This window comes from Pelophylax lessonae (genome assembly GCF_965119305.1).
Source record: "Pelophylax lessonae genome assembly, chromosome: 2".
Classification (NCBI taxonomy): Eukaryota; Metazoa; Chordata; class Amphibia; order Anura; family Ranidae; genus Pelophylax; species Pelophylax lessonae.
Genome location: NC_138769.1, coordinates 700393947 through 700415179, shown reverse-complemented (window position 1 = coordinate 700415179; position 21233 = coordinate 700393947). Strand labels below are relative to the sequence as shown.

The 21233-nt window shown below is 43.9% G+C and overlaps 1 protein-coding gene across 1 annotated transcript in view; it reads left to right on the top strand.

Annotated features, from left to right (window-relative positions):
• LOC309548258 (protein turtle homolog B-like) overlaps positions 1 to 20940 on the top strand; it is a gene marked incomplete at both ends in the record, with an annotated part of 70072 nt that extends 49132 nt beyond the window's left edge. The window contains 2 exons of the mRNA XM_082248207.1: positions 4706 to 4783; positions 20912 to 20940. Coding sequence (XP_082104333.1) covers positions 4706 to 4783; positions 20912 to 20940 — 107 coding nt within the window. The remainder of the gene's footprint in view (positions 1 to 4705; positions 4784 to 20911) is intronic.
• Between the last annotated feature and the right edge of the window lie 293 nt (positions 20941 to 21233).

The following is a 21233-nucleotide window of genomic DNA, read 5'->3' as shown; positions in this document are numbered from 1 at the left end:
TTTATCACCGCCAATCCAAATTCATCCCTTGCCAGAGAATTCGGCTGGAAACCTATAACGGTTTCCGAATTTAAGACCTTTCTGGGCCTATCCTTCAACATGGGCATTACTAAAAAGAGTGAGTTACGGTCATATTGGTCCACTAACCCAATTCACCAAATGCGCGTGTTCTCTGCTGCTATGTCCAGGGTTCTATACGAACAAATATTTTGGTTCATGCATTTCAATGACAATGAACTCTGTCATCCTCAGGGAGACCCTGGATATGACCGGCTCCACAAAATTCGGCCCCTCGTAAACCACTTCAATCAGTGATTTGCAGCCTTGTTTATCCCCCAACAGGATGTCTGCGTTGACGAGTCCCTGATTAAGTTTACTGGCCGCCTTGCTATCAAGCAGTATCTCCCCAGAAAGCGTGCCAGATACGGGGTCAAGCTGTATACGCTGTGTGACACTGCCACAGGCTATACAGTTAGTTTCCGTGTTTACGAGGGGAAAAGATAGCACTGTGGAGCCCCCCCAACTGCCCAGACTACATAGGGAGCAGCGGCAAGATAGTTTGTGACTTGGTGTCACCCTTATTCGGACAGGGGTACCACTTGTACGTGGACATTTTATATTCGAGCGTGCCACTTTTTAGACACCTCTTTCAATTACAAATTGGCGCATGTGGCACTGTGCAATCTAATTGCCGGAGCTTCCCCCAACAACTTGTAAATGCCCCACTTAGTCAGAGGGAGAGAGCCTGCTTGAGGTGTGATGAATTTCTCGCAGTGAAGTGGAGGGACAAACGGAACGTTTTCGTTCTGTCCTCCATTCACCCAGACACAGCAGTTGAAATTACTACAGTCACTGGTGTTGCTGAGAAGCCCCTCTGTGTCCACGACTAAAACTGTAAAATGGGAGGGGTGGACTTCAACGACCAGATGATGGAACCGTACTTAATTGCCCGTAAGGCCAGACGCTGGTACAAAAAAGTGTCTGTATACTTATTCCAATTGGCTTTTTACAATGCTTACGTCTTATATAAAGCATCTGCAGGAACATTATCCTTCCTACACTACCAAGAAGAGATAATCAGAGCCCTTCTGTATCCAGCAGGTGCTCCTGCCCAACTTCCCCAACCAGATGCAGTGAGCCGGCTGCATAAGAGGCATTTTCCGGAATTCCTCCTGAGTACCCCTACCCAAAGATACCCCAAAACAAGATTGTAAATTCGTGGATTTAGGCGTGACACCCGTAATTATTGTCTCGACTGTCCTGACCGACCTGGTCTTTGCCACAGTGACTGTTTCCATCGCTACCACACACTAGTGGATTATTAGCGTAGGGTACAGCACGGCACAGTTTAGGGCACACTTACACAGGGTCTCAAAAGATGTTTGATGGCTATCGTCATTTTGAGAGTCCCTAACCTGGAACTTTAACGTTGAAGAAAAAAAAAGTGTAAAAAATAAAATTACAAAAAAAAACATAAAATAAAAATTACAAAAAAAACATAAAATAAAAAAGCCAAAAATAGTTGTCGTCTGAGTTATTTTTCTGTTCTTACTCTACTCTTCTACTTATAGTCTTCCTACTTTTACTGTTTTTCATTGGTACTTTTCAGGTACCAATGTAATGTTTTATGTTTACTGTTCACTTTGCCCTGCAGGTACTCATCAGCTGCCACACTGATTTATATATATTCTGACACAAACAGCGTTTGCGCTCAGCATATATGGAAATCTCTGCTTGCAGCGCTGTAGGAGGTGATTTCACCACCACAGTTAAAAAAATATTAGGTATACATGGCGTTTGGTCACATATACCTATCATTAGAAAGTGGGTTTGGATGTTTTGGTCAGCTAATGATGGGTGTACTACACCTTTTCTGGCGGATATTTCTTCATCCACATTGATCGATGTGGATGAAGGAATCTGTTAGGTTCTGTTTTTTTCATTCAGCCCACAGGCTGCATGAAAAAAGAAAACCTACAATATATGCCCAACAAGGACCAGCAATGTATTGGTATGTTGCTGGACTTTGAGTGGTTATACCAGGATGATGCCTGCAGATTTAGGCATCATTTTGGTATCGTTTTTTACAGCCAGTGGTCGGCTTACATGTAAAAGTGATCCTAGCAGATAATTAGCCGCTAGACTGATTTTACAAGCAGTGGGAGGGGACTCCAGCACCAACCCCGACCCCCCCCCCCCCCCCCGCCACCTTCCGCATTTTTTTTCGGGCTCTCGCGTCCCACCGGTTAACCCAAGAGTGCAGCTGGTGGTTCCATTATCTAACCATACAGCTGATTGGAGACAAGAATGGCTCCAATCATCTCTATGGCCTAAGATACCGGTACGAGCATTTTATGACTTCTGTTTCGCCAGAAATAAACAGCGCCATTGGGAAATTGGGAAAGCATCTTATCACACCAATCATGGTGTGGTTAGATGCTTTAAGATCAGAGGAGAGATCTAGAGTCTAAAAGACCCCAATTTTTTAAAAAAGAGTAGCTGTCACTACAAATTGCTATCACAGGGGATATTTAAATTCACTGTGATAACAATAAAAATGATTAAAAAAAAAAAATGAAACGAAAGGTGTAAAAATAACATAAAAAAGCAAAATAAATAAAAAAAAAATCAAGCCCCCCTGTCTCACCGTGCTTGCGCGCAAAGGCGCACGCAAGCGTTGGTCTAGTGTCATATGTAAACCACAATTGCACCATGCATGTGAGGTATTGCTGTGAATTCCAGGTCGAGGGCTGTATATATTGCAGTAGATCTCCTCTGTAAGTCCAAAGTGGTAACCTGTAAAGACTTTTAAAGGCTTTTAAAAATGTACGTAGTTTGTTGCCGCTGCATGGGCGTGAGCAATTTTAAAGCATGTCATGTTTGGTATCTATGTATTTGGCATTAGATCATCCTTCAAATTTTACCAAACAATTAGGAATTATATAGTGTAAATCTGCATTAAATTAAAAAAGTGGGGTTTGGAAAATCTGTGCGCAAATACTGTGTGATGAAATAAATTGCAACATCCACTATTTTGTTATGTAGGGCCTCTGCTTTAAAAAAATATATAATGTTTTGGGGTTCACAGACACACACAGACATCACATACTTCTTCAATCATCTCACTGAGCAAGCTGATATTATATTAAGAACAAACTCTGCAACATCTACAAAAGCTTTTTACTGATTTTTATTGTATTTTTACTGAACTGTAATATTTTTTACATTGCATTGATGCCTAGTGTGTTTGAATAAATTCACACTTTGTTTTAAGTCAGCCTAGCTATTGAACGAAATGCCTAAAAGACGCTACAGATATTTTTTAATATCCGCTCTATTTTACAATCGTCCCCTGAAGCTGGAAAGACTAATAAGACTCTGAGGAAGAGGTTAAGCCTCGAAACATGTAAACCTTTCCAAACTACGTACATTTTTCCAGAAGAGGTTAGGCCTCGAAACGCATAAGCCTTTCCAGCTTCAGGGGATGGTACAGCCTTTGATCTTGATGCTGATGACAACGTACCCATTTGATATGCTTTTAACAAGAACTCATTTGTGAGTATTTTTATACCTTTTATTTCAATTAACCTTTTTTAGAGGATAATGCACTAGGCCGGTGCCCCCATGTGTTTGTTTTTTCATTTTCAATATTTTTTTATAACCTAACCTGCTTTAAACTTCTCCACAACGTTATCCCTGACCTGTCTGGTCAACTTCCACGTTTAGTTGTTAAAGCTTAACTGAACAAGAGGAAGTTAGAAGTTGATTGGCTACCATGCACAGCTGAACCAGATTCTGCACTCTCCAATTTTAGTAAATCAATCCCTCTGTACCTTGCTTTCCCTCTGATCACACTGTACACCTTCCAGACTGGGGCTGTTGACAGAAATAAAATTAAAACAGGGCAAACCAGCCTAGTGCATTATCCCAAATAAATGTATTTTGTATAAAAAAGATTAAAACCACTCACAAGCATAAAGAAAAGACGAAAATATACTTATACAGGCCACTGTCCCATGGCTTTACAGCCCTGGAACCAGCAATCTCCAGATCACAGGGAAGACCATGCAGGGGCCCTGCTGGTTGATGCATTTCAAAAGTTTACATTCTTCCTCAGAGCCTCTGTTGACATTAGACTCTGCAGTCCTTAATGACATGAAACACCCACAATGGTAGCCAGACACCATGTGCTCTTTGGTTAGGTTTTGCTAATGCTGATAGTGTGATATTCTGGTCTTTTTTTAAAGATTCTTTAGCTATATTTAAAAAATTTTCACAGTCCCAAGATGCCTTTACCTCTGTAAATATTGGAGGTGAAACTATAAATGGGAGAATATAATGGCTTTGGGTACCAATCATTTTAACTTTTTTTATTTACTAAAATGTGTAAGTACCGTTCATTACAGCAGTACCTTGAGTCTGAGCTGGTTTGATGACACCCCCTCAGTGGGAAGGGCTGTGACAGCAGGGGATGGCTGGGCTTCATTCAACCTAAAAGTAGAGCACCATCAGCAGGAGGAGCAGAGATTTATGGGGAATAATGGTGGATTGAAGTTGATTATAGTAGTGATAGATGTTTTTTTCCAATATGCCATGGGCTGTTTATTTTGTTTGTTTACCTTTTTTTTGGGGGGGTGGGGGTTCCACTTTAAACTGATTTTTGCTATAACATGAGAAATAATTGAACTCTCTGATGTATTTCCAGCTCACAAGATGAACATCCAGCTCCCCCTATCCACAGAGATAACACTGGCACCATGGAAGGATACCACCATCGAGTCAGGTAATGAGGGGGATCAAAAGCAGGAAATTTGGGGACCTGAACACCATTAATATAGAACATTAAACCAAAACTAAACACCAAAATACTCACCTCCCCCCACCCATGAGGCACCCGAAAACTACTTCACAGGAGCCAACATCTTCTGGGTTTGGCATCTTCAGCTCTTAATTGGCTGACCTGAAATGATGTACCACCCGTGAATTAGGTGGGAGCTAGTTTAGACCGGCACTGAGGCATGCTCAGAATATATGGTGAGCTGCACATTCTAAGGAAGATTGCAAACGGGGCGTTGTGAAGCTTTTATTGCAGAAGAAAAATAGCATGTTGCTGAAAAAATTGGGTTTTTGTAAGAACTTACCTGATTTAAAGTGTAGCATTTGCAAGTGGAAAGATTTTTTTTTCTCTTGTGTCCTCTGACAGACGCAGCTCTCAATGTTTCTTCACAAATCGGTTATGTGCCATCTACAGGAGTAGACCAGGCAGTGAAAAACTTTCACTTGACATGCCTATAGGGGCTGTCCTTCACCATATAACCCCAGACACACTGTGCTCACTAATCAGTTTTGTAGCAAGCAGTGAAAGAAAACACAACCAACCCCAAAATAAAGGGACGGGAGCTGCGTCTGTCAGAGGACTCAGAGAAAAGGATTTTACAGTAAGTTCTTACAAAAATCTAATTTTCTCTTACATCCTCTGACAGACACAGCTCTCAATGTTTCTTCGCGAATAGGACGTCCCAAAGCAGTGTAGGCATGAGGGGAGGGAAGAACGCAACCAAAAAAGTAACGCATTTCCAAGGATGAAAACGTAGCCAACAGGGCAACAGAAGCTCAACCAAAACAACAGGAGCTTACCCCAAAAAGAAAATTAACCCCTGAAGAGAAAACCAAGTCCCTTCGTCAAAAAGCAGCCTGCAAAACCTTGCGGCCAAAGGAAGCATCCAAGGATGCCATCAAATCAATCTTGTAGAATTTTGTAAAGGTGTGTATATACGACCAGGTCGCCGCCTTACACACCTGAGCCACAGAAGCCTGATGGCGAAAAGCCCAGGAGGCACTCAGCGCTCTCGTACAATGCGCCCTCACAGGGAAAGGAGGAACCTGACTCAATGAATAGGCCTAAACAATAGTCTGTCTGATCCATTTAGATATGTTTGCAGCAGACGCAGCCGAACCCTTATGAGATCCCTCAGGAAGGACAAACAGAGAATCAGATGTCTAAAAGGATTCCGTGGCTGACAGGTAAACCCAGATTGCCCGAACCACATCCAGCGAATGCAAGGCAAATTCCTTGGGATGCTTGGGCTTAGCACAGAGCGAAGGCAAAACAATATCCTCATTAAGGTAGAAAGCTGACACCACCTTAGGAAGAAAGGATTGGTTAGGTCGCAGAACAACCTTATCCCTATGAACTACCAGATATGGCGAGCGGCAAGACAGAGCCGCCAACTCAGACACCCTGCGAGCAGAGGTGATAGCCACCAAGAAGGAAACCTTCTGAGACAGCAAAGGCAGAGAAATTTCTCTGATATTTTCAAAGGGAGGCCGTTGAAGAATGGACAAAACCAAATTCAGATCCCATGGAGGTAAAGGGGATATCCTCAGCGGAGCCAGATGACGCATCCCTTGAATAAAGGTGCGAATCAAGGAATTAGGCGCCAAGGGACATTGGAAGTAAATGGCTAAGGCCGACACCTGACCTTTAATCGTGCCCAAGCCAAACATTGCTCCACACCTTTCTGCAAGAAGGACAAGACCCTTGCCACTGAAAAATAGCGAGGATACAACCCTTGCGACTGACACCAGGCAATACACATCTTCCAGATACGATGGTATATCTTCCCGGAAGTCGCCTTCCTAGCCCTCAACAAGGTAGGAATGACAGAATCAGAGAGACCCTTGTCTCTCAACACCTGGCCTTCAATAGCCAAGCCGTTAAAGCCAGAACCATAAAGCAGGATGGAAGATCGTCCCTTGAGACAGCAGATCCTCTCTCGGAGGCAGCCGCCAGGGAGGCTCGACGGCCATCTTTACCAAGTCCGCGTACCAAGACCGGCGAGGCCAGTCTGGTGGCACCAGAATCACCTGCACCTTCTCCACCGCCAACCTGCGGAGGAACCGTGACAACGGCTGTATCAGACGAAAGGCATATATCAGCCGATAGCGGCTCCAAGGCACCACCGCGGCATCGGCCAGAGGATCTCAAGCCCTGGCCACAAACCGCTCTACCTTTCTGTTTAGACTAGATGCAAACAGATCCACCTCCGGAGTTCCCCATTGGGCACACAGGAGGCGAAAAACCTCCGGATGCAGGAACCATTCCCCCTGATCCAGAGCCTCACGACTCAGGTAATCCGCCTGCCAGTTCTCCACTCCTGGAAAGTGAACTGTGGAGAGAGTCGGAACGTGCGCCTTGGCCACTTCCTTGGCTGCCAGGGCACTCTTGGTGCCCCCTTGGTAATTGATGTAAGCCACAGCCGTGGCATTGTCGGTTTGAACCTGATCCGGGAGACTGTGCAGCCGAGGCATCCAAAGGAGCAGGCAGAGTTTGATCGCTCTGAGCTCCAGGACATTTATCGGTAAAGATGATTCCACCTTTAACCACGTTCCTTGGGCACAAAGAGTGTCCAGTACTCCACCCCAGCTCATCAGGCTGGCATCCGTGGTGATCACTGTCCACAACAGCGGCAGAAAGGACCTTCTTTGGCTCAGAGCGTGCGACAGAAGCCACCATGAGAGCTCCGACCTCGTCAGACGGCTTAGACATATCATCCTGTCCAAGGACTGTGGATCCTTGTCCCACTTGGCAAGAATCTTTGCTTGTAGAGGCCTTGTGTGAAATTGGGCAAATGGGACTGCCTCGAAGGCTGACACCATCAGCCCCAGGGCCCTCATACACGTTCCCAGGGAGGAGAGATCGTTGGCCATCAGGATCCTGATCTCCTCCTGCAAGGTCTGGAGTTTTTCCTCTGGGAGAAAGACTCTTGCTTGAGAGGAGTCTAAGACCATGCCCAGATAACTCAGAAGTACTGACGGAGTCAGAGCAGACTTCTGGAAGTTGATGGTCCACCTGAACTCCCCAAGCGTCTGAACTGTGAATGTCAGGTCGCCCGACAGGGTTACACAAGAGCTCGCCCTTAACAGGAGATCGCCCAGATAGCCAAGGACCACAATCCCCTTTTTGTGGAGCAAAGCCAGCACCAGTGCCAAAACCTTGGTGAAGACTCTGGGAGCGGACGCTAGACCAAAGGGTAATGCTACAAATTGATAGTGCTCCTCCGCCACGTCGAAATAGAGATACCGCTGGTGACCTTGGTAAATAGGGATGTAAAATATAAATAAAAAGTGCAGCGCCTAATGATAATAATAAACCTAATACATATAGCTATGATACACATAAATGATAGGAAGATGGAAATTGATATCCTATACAATCACATGAATAAACATGGCTTGTGTGTATGTAGACTGAGTGAAGGGAAGTGATGATAGAAAGCCGATCCCACTGTAGAGTGATGTTTACCACCGTGATGTTGATACCAGGGTACTCTTACCAGTTGAGGTGGACCTTCAAATTAATGAAAGGTCAGTCAGGCAAAAGTAGTAGGGGTCGGCTTAGCAGATACTGATCATCAACCTCCATAGACTCTCAAAACCGGAATGGGAGTAAGCTAATAGGATATGAACCATCCCTTGCTCCTCCACAAGTGCAAGATGAAGTGGACCTCGTGAAAAAATTGAAGGGGAATCCAATAGTGTAATATGTCCAAACCAGCTTTATTGTTAAATAAATAGACAGGTACTCACATATCGCTTGAATGAATACAGCATGGAATTTCCGAAATGTCCGTGGTGGAAGCATGCTTATGTGCGTCATACATTACTGACGCGTTTCATCATCATAGACATTGTCAAAGGCCTGTTGTGCTGGCTGCCGTTTTTCTCTTCATATATCTGTTATTTGCTGAGCATTCATATGCTTGGAACTGGTCAATAATATTGTCCATCTGCACACTCTGGGACCAGCGCGACTTTTTGCTTCTTATTTATCAATGTAAATAGGGATTTGCAGATATGCAACTGATGGAGGCCAGAAAGTATCCTTGTTGTAAAGACGCCACCACCGACTGAATGGATTCCATTCGAAACTTCTGCATCCACACAAAGCGGTTCAGCGACTTGAGGTCCAGAATTGGACGCACCTTGCCCTCCTTCCATGGCACCGTGAACAAGTTTGAGTAAAAGCCTCGAAACCTGTCCTGCCGAGGAACCGGGACGACTACGCCCTGTGCAAGGAGATCCCGCACTGCCTCCCTGAGATCTGTCAAACGATCCAGAGACAGGTAAAGATTTGATGGAAAGAACCTGTTTGCTGGCCGAGACCGAAATTTGATCTTGTACCCTGTACGAATCAGTTCGTGAACCCATTTGTCTTGAATCCAAGATGTCCAGGGTTCCCGAAAGTAACTCAGACGCCCCCCCCCCACCCCTGAACCGGGTGAGGGCTTCCCTTCATGCAAAGGAGAACTTGTCCGCCGCACCGTACTGGCCGGCCTTGGGCTTACCAGACCAAGCATTTTTGTTTCCTCCGGAGGCTCTGAACGGTTTGCCTTTTTCCTGCGCCCCTAAAGGCACGAAAAAGCCCCCTATGAGCCTTGAAGGAAGGCCCCCGCTTACTGCGAGGTGCCTTACCTTTTGTGGGTTGGGGGAGAAGAGTACTCTTACCCCCCGTTAGACCCTTGATTAACTCATCCAAGGAGTCACCAAAGAGGCGTTCACCCAAAAAAGGAAGATCAGTAACAGCCTTCTTAGAAGCCTGGTCCGCCGACCAGCTTTTCAGCCACACCATGCGGCATATGGCAATCCCCACTGCAGACATTCTGGTAGCCAGGGGTGCCGTGTCCAGGGCCGCATGGCACAGGTACCCCATGGCCTGGGCCATTTGATCCGTGAGCTCAATTAGAGTTTGAGGAACCAACTCAGCGTTCAAGTTGCTCTTAACCACCTTGACCCATTCCATAACCGTCTGAGAAACCAGGACGGAGGCGAATACAGGTTTGAGAATCTAACCCGCCAACAAGTGCATTCCGTGGCAACCACATCAGGCGTCACGCCCTTCGAAGAAGTCGGAAATTAACCTTACGGCGACCGGAAGTACCTGGGTGACACGTACAGAGGCTTTGGAGGTCAGCGTGGACATCAGCGAGGAGAGGGTGAGCTAGACCAACATCACCTACCAGTGCACCGGTGCTACTCTGATTATATGCGATTATGAAGGCCTGTTATTTCCTTGCGTTTGTGAGTGCATTTTATTTGGGTTTGTGATAAATAAAGTGTGAAGTGGTTTATGCAGTATCACAATAGTGCGACTCCTTTTTGTTTTCCCTATACCTGCTTGATGGGTGAAACATCGTGAGGAAAAGGGACGCATGGTACAGCCTAAAGATCATCAGGGATGAATGCCTAGTTCTGCAGTTGCAGCTGATCCAAGAGGGAGACTTGTGTATAAGCTTGTTTGCCTGTCCTATGAGAATAGGTGGGCCATATGTTCTGGTGAGTTGCCATCCCCCTCTTTTTGTCACAATGGCGGAGGATTTGCAGTTTGGTGACCCCATAATACACTGGTGACCCCTACTTGGTGGAGAGGATTGTTGCAAGACCATTTTCCCTCTATATTTAGAGATGGACGTTTATATGTGAAATTCCTCATATGCATATGTGAAACTGTCATTTAATTGATTAATGATATGTGAGCTATCTACACTACTTATACTAATTTCGTGATTCCATTAGGGATTTTTGATTTAAGTATTTTTTTAACAGATAAGGTTTAATGTTGATAAATGTAAAGTTATGTACGTGGGGGGCTACAAATTTAGATGCATCATACATACTAGGGGGAGTAAAACTGGGGAAATCTATAGTGGAGAAGCGTCTGGGTGTTCTGGTAGATCATACGCTTAATAATAGCATGCAATGCCAAGCTGTGGTTTCCAAAGCAAGCAAAATACTTTCTTTTTTCAAGAGAGGTATGGACTCCAGAGGGAGAGATATCATTCTGCCCCTGTACAAATCATTAGTAAAACTTCATCTGCAATATGCAATTTAGTTTTGGGCACCAGTTCTCAAAAAGGATATCTGGGAACTGGAGAAAGTGCAGAGAAGGACAAACAAACTGATAAGAGGCATGGAGGAGCTCAGCTATGAGGAAAGATTAGAGGAAGGAACTAAATTTATTCTCTCTTGAGAAGAGGAGATTTAGGAAGGATGGGATCAACATGTATAATTACATAAGGGGTCCAAAAAGTGAACTTGGTGCTGAGTTATTCACCATTAGGTCATCATAGAGAACAAGGTCTCTGGAGGAAAAGAAATTAAATTAAGGCCTGGTTTACACCTATGCATTTTGTAGTGCGTTTTCAGTTTTGCAGAAACACACTACAGTCTATTTAACATGGTTTCCTATTGGTCACGTTCACATGGTTTTTGGTTCCATAGACTAATGGATCAAAAATTAGTATTGAAAAATGCAAAATGCACCTGGAACATGCAAACTGCAACCTGCATAGGTGTGAACCAGGCCTTAATGTTCAAATATAGAAAGGCTTCTTCACAGTAAGAGCTGTGAAAATTTGGAATAGACTCCCTCCAGCAGTGGTTCTGGTTAGCTCAGTGGATTGCTTTAAAAAATGCCTGAATTCTTCCCTAAATGTGCATAATATAACTGGGTACTAACATTTATAGGTAAAGTTGATCAAGGGGATATCCGATTGCCTCTCGGGGGATCAGGAAGGAATTTTTTCCCCTGCTGGAGAAAATTGGTTCATGCTTTGCTGGGGTTTGTTTCCTTCCCCTGGATCAACTGAGGGTATAGGATTGTGTATATAAGATTGTACGATCCCCCCCCCCTTTTTATTGGTTGAACTGGATGGACTTGTGTCTTTTTTTAACCATATGTAACTATGTAAGAAGATGTACACCCTAGTGGAATGACATTTAGCATGCTAAAGCACTGTGTATCAGAAAAATTTTCATATGTTAAAATAAAAAATACTATTTTCTCTTTTTTGTCTATTCTTTGTTGCATCTCAGAGATGATCTCCTGCAGCACTTTTGTCCAAGGCGCCCATTAAAGTTAATGGATGTGTGCTGCAACCACAAGCCAAAATCTTGGTTTGTGGTTGAGGAGCAGTATTTTCATGAAAACGTAATCCACTGAAGACCGATTTTCAGCAGGCGGTAGACAGTGCCACCCATATGAAAGAGCCCTAAGGCCCCTTTCACATGATTGGACCGATTGGGTCCGCCTGTCTGTTTTTCAGGGGGACCCAATTTGGCCACCCATTGTCCTCTATGTCCTCTACATGTGTCAGCTGACACCCGTCTGGCATCCGATCCGACAAGATTTACAGAAAACAGACGTATGGTAATACGTTCACCATCAGTCCATGGGTCAGATCAGATGAGATTAAATGAAAATAGACAGGCTGTCTATTTTCATTCGATTTCTCCATGGAGGAGAGCGGGACTCTGACAGGTCAGTCTCTGCACAGAGCGGAGACGGACCTGTCATCCGCCTGCTCAGTGGGGATCAACGCAGCGATCCCTGGTGAGCAAGCGCAGTCCATCAAAATTGAGTAAATGCAATTTCAGTTTTAATCAACAAACACACACACACACAAAAAAAGGGTGTTACTTTTAAATATCTGCCACTTCAAAATGGGTAAATGGGCCTCTTGGATTAATTTTTTTTCATATATGTATGTCAGTGTAAGGAATATGCAGATTTTTGCATGACATTGTGTGTTGCGTTTGATAAACAATAGGATTTTTTTTATAAACAAGTAACCTGGTCAAAAAGACTAGAGAGCCACCTTGAGGTAGAATTTGAGAACACCTCTCTAATAGGTGTTAGCTTGTCGTTAGGTAAGCTGTTTTTTTTCTGTTGTTCGGTAGTTAAGGTAAACAAATCTTAAATATTAAAGGGTTGTCAGGCAAATGACAAGGAAGACTCCATGATGCATTGAACACCAGAGACCCCTGCAACCAAGATGCTTTCACCGGATTCTCTAGCAACTGCTTAAGAACCCGAGTCCTCGTTGCCATCAGAGATCGCAAACACACTGTTCCTAATAAGTTAAGAAACTTTAAGCCTATTTCTGCTGTTTACAGACCATAGAGTCTGTTCATTTGTTAGGCATTGTTATATCTGCCAGTCTTGTATTATCTTCCTAATATTGTAATAATGTTGTATGTACAGCAGGTTTTGTATAGTAAAAGCACATTTATACACTGCAGAGGTCTGAGCTTCCTTGATTATACCGCAAAGTAACCTTGCTAGATAGACGCAAGCAAAACAATTGGGGGCTCGTGCAAGGATTGCGCTATATATTTAACTGAAGCAGACCTGTTTATTCTGTTTGTGTATTGTGTAGTTTGTGCTAAGCAACAATGCTGCGTAAGCTGTTTAGGAAAAGCAAGGCTGCAGAGGTTTCTGGTGTCCAGAAGGGAGTGTGCAGCTTACCTATCTGGGCTAGAGACAATGAGTGGGAGCCTCTTGCTAAAGTATTTGCAAAGTATGCTTCTCCCTTGAATAAGACTTGGGGTGATAAAGTCTCAGATCATTTTGTAGATTTTAGCCTTAACCACTTGCTGACCGCATGCCGCAGATGTACGGTGGCAGTCTGGCTCTCCCAGGCAAAGTCCCGTACATGTGCCTGGGAGGAGTTAGGCACATGTACGGGACAATCGCATGCCGCTGGAGGCGTGCTCCCACCCCCGCTCGTCAGCAGGGAAGCTAGTGCACGTGGCAGGCGGCTCCGTTGGCCACCGGCCACTCGCAATCTCCTGCCGCTGACAGAGAAGGACGGACGGCTGATGTAAACACAGCCGTCCATACTTCTCCCTGAAGTGATCACAGATGTCATATGATCCTGCTACAGTATATAGGATCGCATGTCTCTGTGATGATTTCACAAGCCACGCCCCCCACAGTTAGAATCACGCCCCTAGGGACACATTTAACCCCTTGATGACCCATACTGTTAACCCCTTCCCTGCCAGTGTCATTTTTACAGTAACAGTGCATATTTCTAGCACTGATTACTGTAGTAATGTCACTGGTACCCCCAAAAGTGTCAAAAATGTCAGTTAGGGGTCTGATCTGTCCGCCGCAATGTCGCAGTCCCACAAAAATCGCAGATCACCGCCATTACTAGTAAAAAAAAAAAACAATAAAAATGATATAAATCTTTCCCACAGTTATTAAGCACAATAACTTTTGCGCAAACCAATCAAAATTGGTTATTGCGATTTTTTTTTACCAAAAATATGTAGCAGAAAACAAATTGGCCTAAAATGTTAAAAAATTTTGATTTTTACATTTTTTTATGGGAATTTCATATAAACAAATGTGAAAAATATTGTTATTTTTTCAAAATTGTCGCTCTTTTTTTGTTCATAGCGCAAAAAATAAAAATCACACAGGTGATCAAATACCACCAAAAGAAAGCTCTATTTGTGTGAAAAAAATTTAGTTTGGGTACGGCGTCGTACGACCGCACAATTGCCCGTTAAAGTCACGCAGTGCCGAATCGTAAATTAGGGCCTGGTCTTTGAGCAGCCAAATCCTCCAGTCTTAAAGTGGTTAAAGGGTTGGATTTAAGTAAAGCAGAGAAGAGGACAGTGTCCACAGTGGGTTTGTACTTTCTTCATGCTCTCTATAGAGAATCAAAGAGAAGGGAGAAGGCAGAGGCAGAAGTTAAGGTATTAAAAGACCAGCTAGCAGTAGCTTCAGAGTGTGTGTGTTCAACTGCTAGTTGGGCTGATGATTTGCAAGAGTGGTGTGCAGCCCTCATGACCAAATCAATTATTGCCTTAAGGAAAAGGAAGGGCCATAAACCTGTTAGTAAATAAAGCCAGGGTACGTGCCATTGTCACATCCCAAAACTGGGATTGTGAGGATGTGCTTTCCTCCAATGATAGTGAGGATGAGGAGATAGAGTTTGATGTTTCTGATGATGATCATCCAATGGGAAAGAAAAAGTGTGCCAGACCTCCCATTACTAAGCATAGGAAAAGGCAACATGATAGAGAATATGGCAGATGGGAAGGTGCGATATCGCAACCCCAGAGATATTGAATTTGAAGTAGTAAGGGAGTTTACACAAACTGAACTCCATGAGCTGGCAAAACAATACAAACAAAGGTCCGGGGAACCCCTTTTGAGTTGGCTCTTACGTTTGTGGGATGAAGGGGCGGACAGTGTTGTTTTGTAAGGCAAGGAAGCAGTGGCTTTGGGAGTGTTAACCCATGATCCACAATTGCGTCAGGCCATGCGAAAAGCCCGAGAGTTTAGTGTGAATTTTTCACTCTTAGACCTCGTGAGAGATGGTATAGTCCAAGTATACGCTAATCCTAGTGACCTGGAAAATACCTACTCGTGGAGAACAATAGGAGAGGGTATTTCTAGGTTACATGAGATGGGTTGTATAACCGGATTAAATAAATTTCCAGAATGGATGGGTGCAGATATGGAACCCTTCATGTCTGCTCTGCGCTCTAAGCTAATGAAGTCTGCACCAATTAATCTCAAGGCTCTTTTATTGTCTTTGCTGGGAGGCCTGGGTTTAAACAGCAAGATTCATGAAGCAACAACCCTTTTTAAGCCAGTTGGGGCAGCTAGAGGAGACTAAAACAAAACCTGTCAGGGCAGTAGATAAGGTCAAGGTCGGACAGGCAGAGAACAGGCTGAAAAGAACTTTTAAAGAGAAGAAAGGGGAATGTGAGAGAGAAGACAGGAGGTGAAGAGAAAACCAGGCTAGTTATCTCTAGGAAACAAATGTGGGTGGACCTATTAAAGGCAGGAGTACCTAAAGATGGGATAGATGGGATCTCTACTGCAGAAATGTTGAAGATGTGGAAAAATTTAGTGAGGAAAACTGTCAGGGCTAGAAACGCTACTCCTAGTGAAGATAACATCAGCCTAGAATTAGAGAAAACAGAACAGACCCTCCTGTTAGCCACAAACCCATTCCCAAAACTGCACATGAACCCAAACCCAAATCCCTTTATCCTGGGGAGGAGTTAGAGAGATATAGAAAAGGGGATTGGGAGGTTCCTTATCCTTTATGAAGGGAAGGTAGGTCTCCTGTAATTGCAGTGAGGGCAGTGACAGCAGGAGACCGATGCCCATATGCACCTGTCACTGTATGGTTGGGGAAGTAGTCTTCTTCTACACATGTCATGGCTTTAGTGGATACTGGAGCTGAAGTTACACTTTTGCAAGGAGATCCTTCCCATCACAAAGGAGAAGTGATTTATGTAGAAGGTTTGGGAGGGCAAACCACACCAGCAGTTAGGTGAAATTGGCTATTGGCAAGGGACCAGGATTTTGGACAAATGTTTTGGTATCAGAGTTACCTGAAAATATTCTTGGGATGGATGTACTTCAAGGTCAGTCTATTCAGACTGAACAAGGTACATTCACATACGGGTATCCTGATAAAACGTATCTGGTTAGGGCGGTGAAGGCTGTGGTCAGAGGTCATGCAAAATGGACCCCTGTCTTTATTCCTCCACCAGAGAAGCCAGTCTGTCTCAAGCAATACAGACTTCCTGGAGTTTCTTCCACAAAGAAATTGGGGAGACTAATCAAGAACTGTTAAGAGTAGGGATCCTTAGACCTGCTATAAGTCCATTCTCGTCTAAGGTGTTCCCAGTAAAGAAACCTGATGGGACATATAGAAAGACTGTGGATTACAGAGGTCTAAACAAAGTGGCACCTCCATTAAAGTCAGCTGTACCTGATATGATCTCAATCATTGAGAAAATTGCTAAAGAGGCAGGAGAATATTATGCTGTGATAGACCTGGCTAATGCTTTCTTTTTGATTTCGATAGACCCAGAGTGTCAGGGCCAGTTTTCCTTTGTGTGGGACGGCCGCCAGTACACTTTCACGGTCCTTCCTCAAGGCTACCTTTATTCTCCAACGATCTGTCATGGACTGATTGCCCGAGATTTAAGCACCCTGAATCTGGAATTCGCTGTGTTTCACTACATTGATGACATAATGATCCCTGGAACAAAGGAAGATGTAACTGAAGCACTGCACCTGCTGATACAGCACATGAAGAACAGAGGGTGGGCTATCAACAGAGACAAAGTCCAAGGACCTGCCACAGAGGTGAAATTCCTGGGAATGATGTGGACTGGGCCACAGAGGAAAATTCCAGAGACAGTTGTGCAAACTATCCAGGCATTGTTGCCACCTACTACCAAAAAGGAGGTGCAGAAGTTTATTGGAGTTGTGGGATTCTGGAGATCGTTCATCCCACATCTTGGACTGATTCTGAGGCTTATATACAATGTCACAAGTTCACATGGGGTTCAGAGCAGCGGACCGCATTCCTGGCTGCTAAAGAAGCCATTTTGCAGCATCAAGGATTGGGACCTTTGAGACAAAGAGTACCATTTCAGCTGGAAGTAGTTGAGCAGGATGGTACAATATCTTGGAGTATGTGGCAGCAAAATGAAAAGAAGGGACTGAGAGCAATACCCATTGAATTTTGGTCCAAACAACTGACAGGGAGAAGTACTTGTTTGGGGCCTACACAGCACTTCAACATGTAGAGACCATTACAAGAAAGGGCACAGTCACCATCCATACTGCATTGCCAATAGCAGGATGGGTGAGAGATAATAGACTGACCACTAGGGAAGCTGTAGCCCAGAACCAAACACTGATGAAATGGAAGTGGTACCTTCAAGAAAGAGGGGGTATTGCAGCTGGGGATGTCAGAGACATTTCAAAACAGTTGGCTGGGCTTGTCACTTTTACCAGCACCCATATAGAAGAAGAAATTTCTGTGCTGCAGTCATCCTCCATTTAGGAGGCTCCATCCTTTGCCTCTCTGCCAGATAAGATGAAGGAGTCAGCATGGTTCATTGATGGTTCAGCCATAGTCACCTCGTCTGGGCGTAAATGGACAGCAGCAGCCTTCAACCCGAGTACAGACACAGTCCTGCAGGAGACCGGAATTGGAGGGTTCAGTCAGTATGCAGAGTTGAAAGCTGTAGTGATGACTCTTCAGGAGGATCTTTCTTCCCATGTCACAATCTACACGAACAGCTAGGCAGTCTTTAAAAGACTGACAATTTGGATGCCCACGTGGAAGGCCAATGAATGGTTGATATATGGAAAGGTGGTGTGGGGAGGCAAGGAAGTATGGGACTACATCTGGAAGGAAGCTCACTCCCGCACCATAAAAGTGGGGCATGTTGATGCACATGTGCCTCCTGGTCCCAGACTTTGAGAACTATAACAGAGTGGCAGACAAAATTGCCAAGGTGAATGTGTCAATTGATCCTGTCTTGATGAACTTGGCCAACTGGGCCCACAAGCAATCTGGACATTTGGGGCAGAAAGCAACATATGAATGGGCACAGCACAGAGGATTGCCCATATCAATGGACATGATAAGGACTGTAATAGGGAACTGTACAGTGTGTGGAGAAGTGCGACAATGGCCATTGCAAAAGTACTCCACCGGGTCGATTAAGAGGAGCGAGAGGCCTGCAGAGATTTGGCAGATTGACTTCATCAGTCCCCTGCCCTAGGGAAACAATGGACTGAGGTATTGTTGCACTGCAGTGGACACCTATTCAGGACTTTTGCTTGTTCCTCCTTGCAAGCGTGCAGATCAAGCCACAACGCTTCAACTGCTACAGAAAATTGTTGTGCTTATGGCTGTCCCAAACAAGTCCAAAGTTATAACAGCTCACACTTCACCGGATCAACAGTACAGCAATGGGCCAAAGATTCTGGAGTTTACTGGTTGTGCCACATCCCATACCATCCACAGGCAGCTGGTTTGATTGAAAGATACAATGGGCCATTGAAGGACCAGATACGCAAAATTACACCCGCACGTACACTAAGGGGGTGGGATCGGGTCCTCACACAGGCAGTCATGTTGTTAAATTCTAGGCCACTAGCCAAAAGCACACCATATGAAAGGATGGTTGAGGCTGGGGTGCAGATTCCACAGCTAGAGTTCAGAGTTCAGTATTTACACAAGGTTCCTGAAAGAACAGGGTTTAACAGGTACCAAGTTACTGCTTCCCATGACATAGAAACCAAGAGTGACTTATGTGAAGCTGAAGCCTATCTAGGAATGAGAGGGAATCTAGCAGGAAGGTTTGTTATGTTTGCATTGGCAGATGAGCTTCAGGACAGTGGCTGGGACTCTGATTGGTTAGTGGATACTTCTCAGCAAGAAAGGAAGGTGAGGCTCTATAATATCAAACCTTCCAAAGTAAACAGCAGTGATCTTCTAGGAAATATCAGTATATTTCCTCTCCTCCCTATTGATGTTCTTTGGGAGGGTCAGAAGTGGATACAGGCAGGTGGAAAAGTGTTGGTCAGAGATCCAAGCAAGAAGTCAGTTAGAGGAGAGATTGTAGCTGAAGGGCCGGGTCTACTGTATATGTAATATTAGAAGGAACAGATAATCCTCTTTGTTTTCCACTCCACAGGCTGTCTCAGATTTGATCCATAGGAAGACCAGAGAAAGTGGTTACATGATGTACAGAATGATGGAAGACTGCAAGAGCTGTGGAGAGCAAGGCCTTTGATGTATTACAAACCTGGACTTGTTTCTAAAGAACATTAGATTGGACTTTTCTAATTAACTTTTAGCCAAAGACTAAAACACCTTCTCAGTTACAGAAATATAGGAGGGGTTGTATTCAAGGCAAATTATTGTTTAGTATGAGTTTTGTTAGTAATGAAGTGATTTTCTGTGTTGAGTCTGAGAGAAAAAAAAAACAAGGGCGGAATGTGTTGCGTTTGATAAACAATATGATTTTTTTTATAATAATCAGACATAACATTACATATTATGTGACACACAAAATCAGTTTGTGTTTGATACTTGTCAAACAAATGCTGTTTAATGCAAAGGGAACTTAGATACCATTGTTGTATTCAGTTGACAGTTTAAACAGCCTATTGTCTCTATAGCTACAGTAAACAATTAACCTGGTCAAAAAGACCAGAGTGCCACCTTGAGGTAGAATTTGAGAACACCTCTCTAATAGGTGTTAGCTTGTCGTTAGGTAAGCTGTTTTTTTCTGTTGTTCGGTAGTTAAGGTAAACAAACCTTATATATAAAAGGGTTGTCAGGCAAATGACAAGCAGGACTCCATGATGCATTGAACACCAGAGACCCCTGCTACCAAGATTCTTTCACCTGATTCTCCAGTAACTGTTTTAAGAACCTGAGTCCTCTTTGTCATCTGAGATCATGAACACACTGTTCCAAATAAGTTAAGTAATTTTAAGCGTATTTCTGCTGTTTACAGACCATAGGCTGTTCATTTGTTAGGCATTGTTATATCTGCCAGTCTTGTATTATGTTCCTAATATTGTAATAGTTTTGTATGTACAGCATGTTTTGTATAGTAAAAGCACATTTATACACTGCAGAGGTCTGAGCTTCCTTGATTATACCGCAAAGTAACCTTGCTAGATAGACGCAAGCAAAACTTACTGCCATCACTTTATCTATGTGGCAATCATACAGTATATCTGCCGCTATTTATGATGGGGGAGATTTACTAAAGCTAGTGCACTGTGCAGCTGTGCATAATAACCAATTACCTTCTAACTTCAGCTTGTTCAATGAAGCTTTGGCAATAAGCCCTCGTTCACACTGAACATGGCTTTAAAATCATGCAAATTCATCTGCACGATTTCAAAGCCGCATTTCAGTCCAACTTCAAAGACATCTGTGCAGCTTCATACACAGATGTCTATTGAAATCGCCCCCAAAGACACCAAAAATAGTGCAGGAACTACTTTTGGAAATCTGTGCTACGCCACATACTCAGCGTCGCAACGAACGGTACAGTGTCAATGCCAGTAATAGGCTGCGATTTGGTATGCGATTTGACATGTAAAATCACACCGATGTGAGTGGGAGCTAAATCCTGGAAGCTGATTGGTTACTTTGCACAGCTGCACCAGATTTTGTGTGCACCAGTTTTAGTAAGTCTCCCCGTATAAGTCTTTTTACACGATGATGGTTATATATGAAGACATGTACTCACCTGTGTCCTCATATTGCAGAAAGCCTGGATGGTACGCAGAGGATATAACAGAACCTGGAGAAACTGACCACCTTCATTGCAGTAGACAAGGCAGATGCTAAGGCCTAATATCAGCCATCTGGACCCGATAGTACCTGGAAGGTGTTCTTATAAGTCCAATTCCTGTAGTATTCTGTATGTCAGTAAAATGGAACAGGCCTGTCCATACTGGGACTGCCCAGACGTAATGGAGGATTGGTGTGATGCTAAGAATTGAAGATTGAACATTCCTGAAACATGGTATCACATTACCAGCAAAATCTTCAATATAGAAATTTTTAATTTCCCTTTACCTGTGTGTA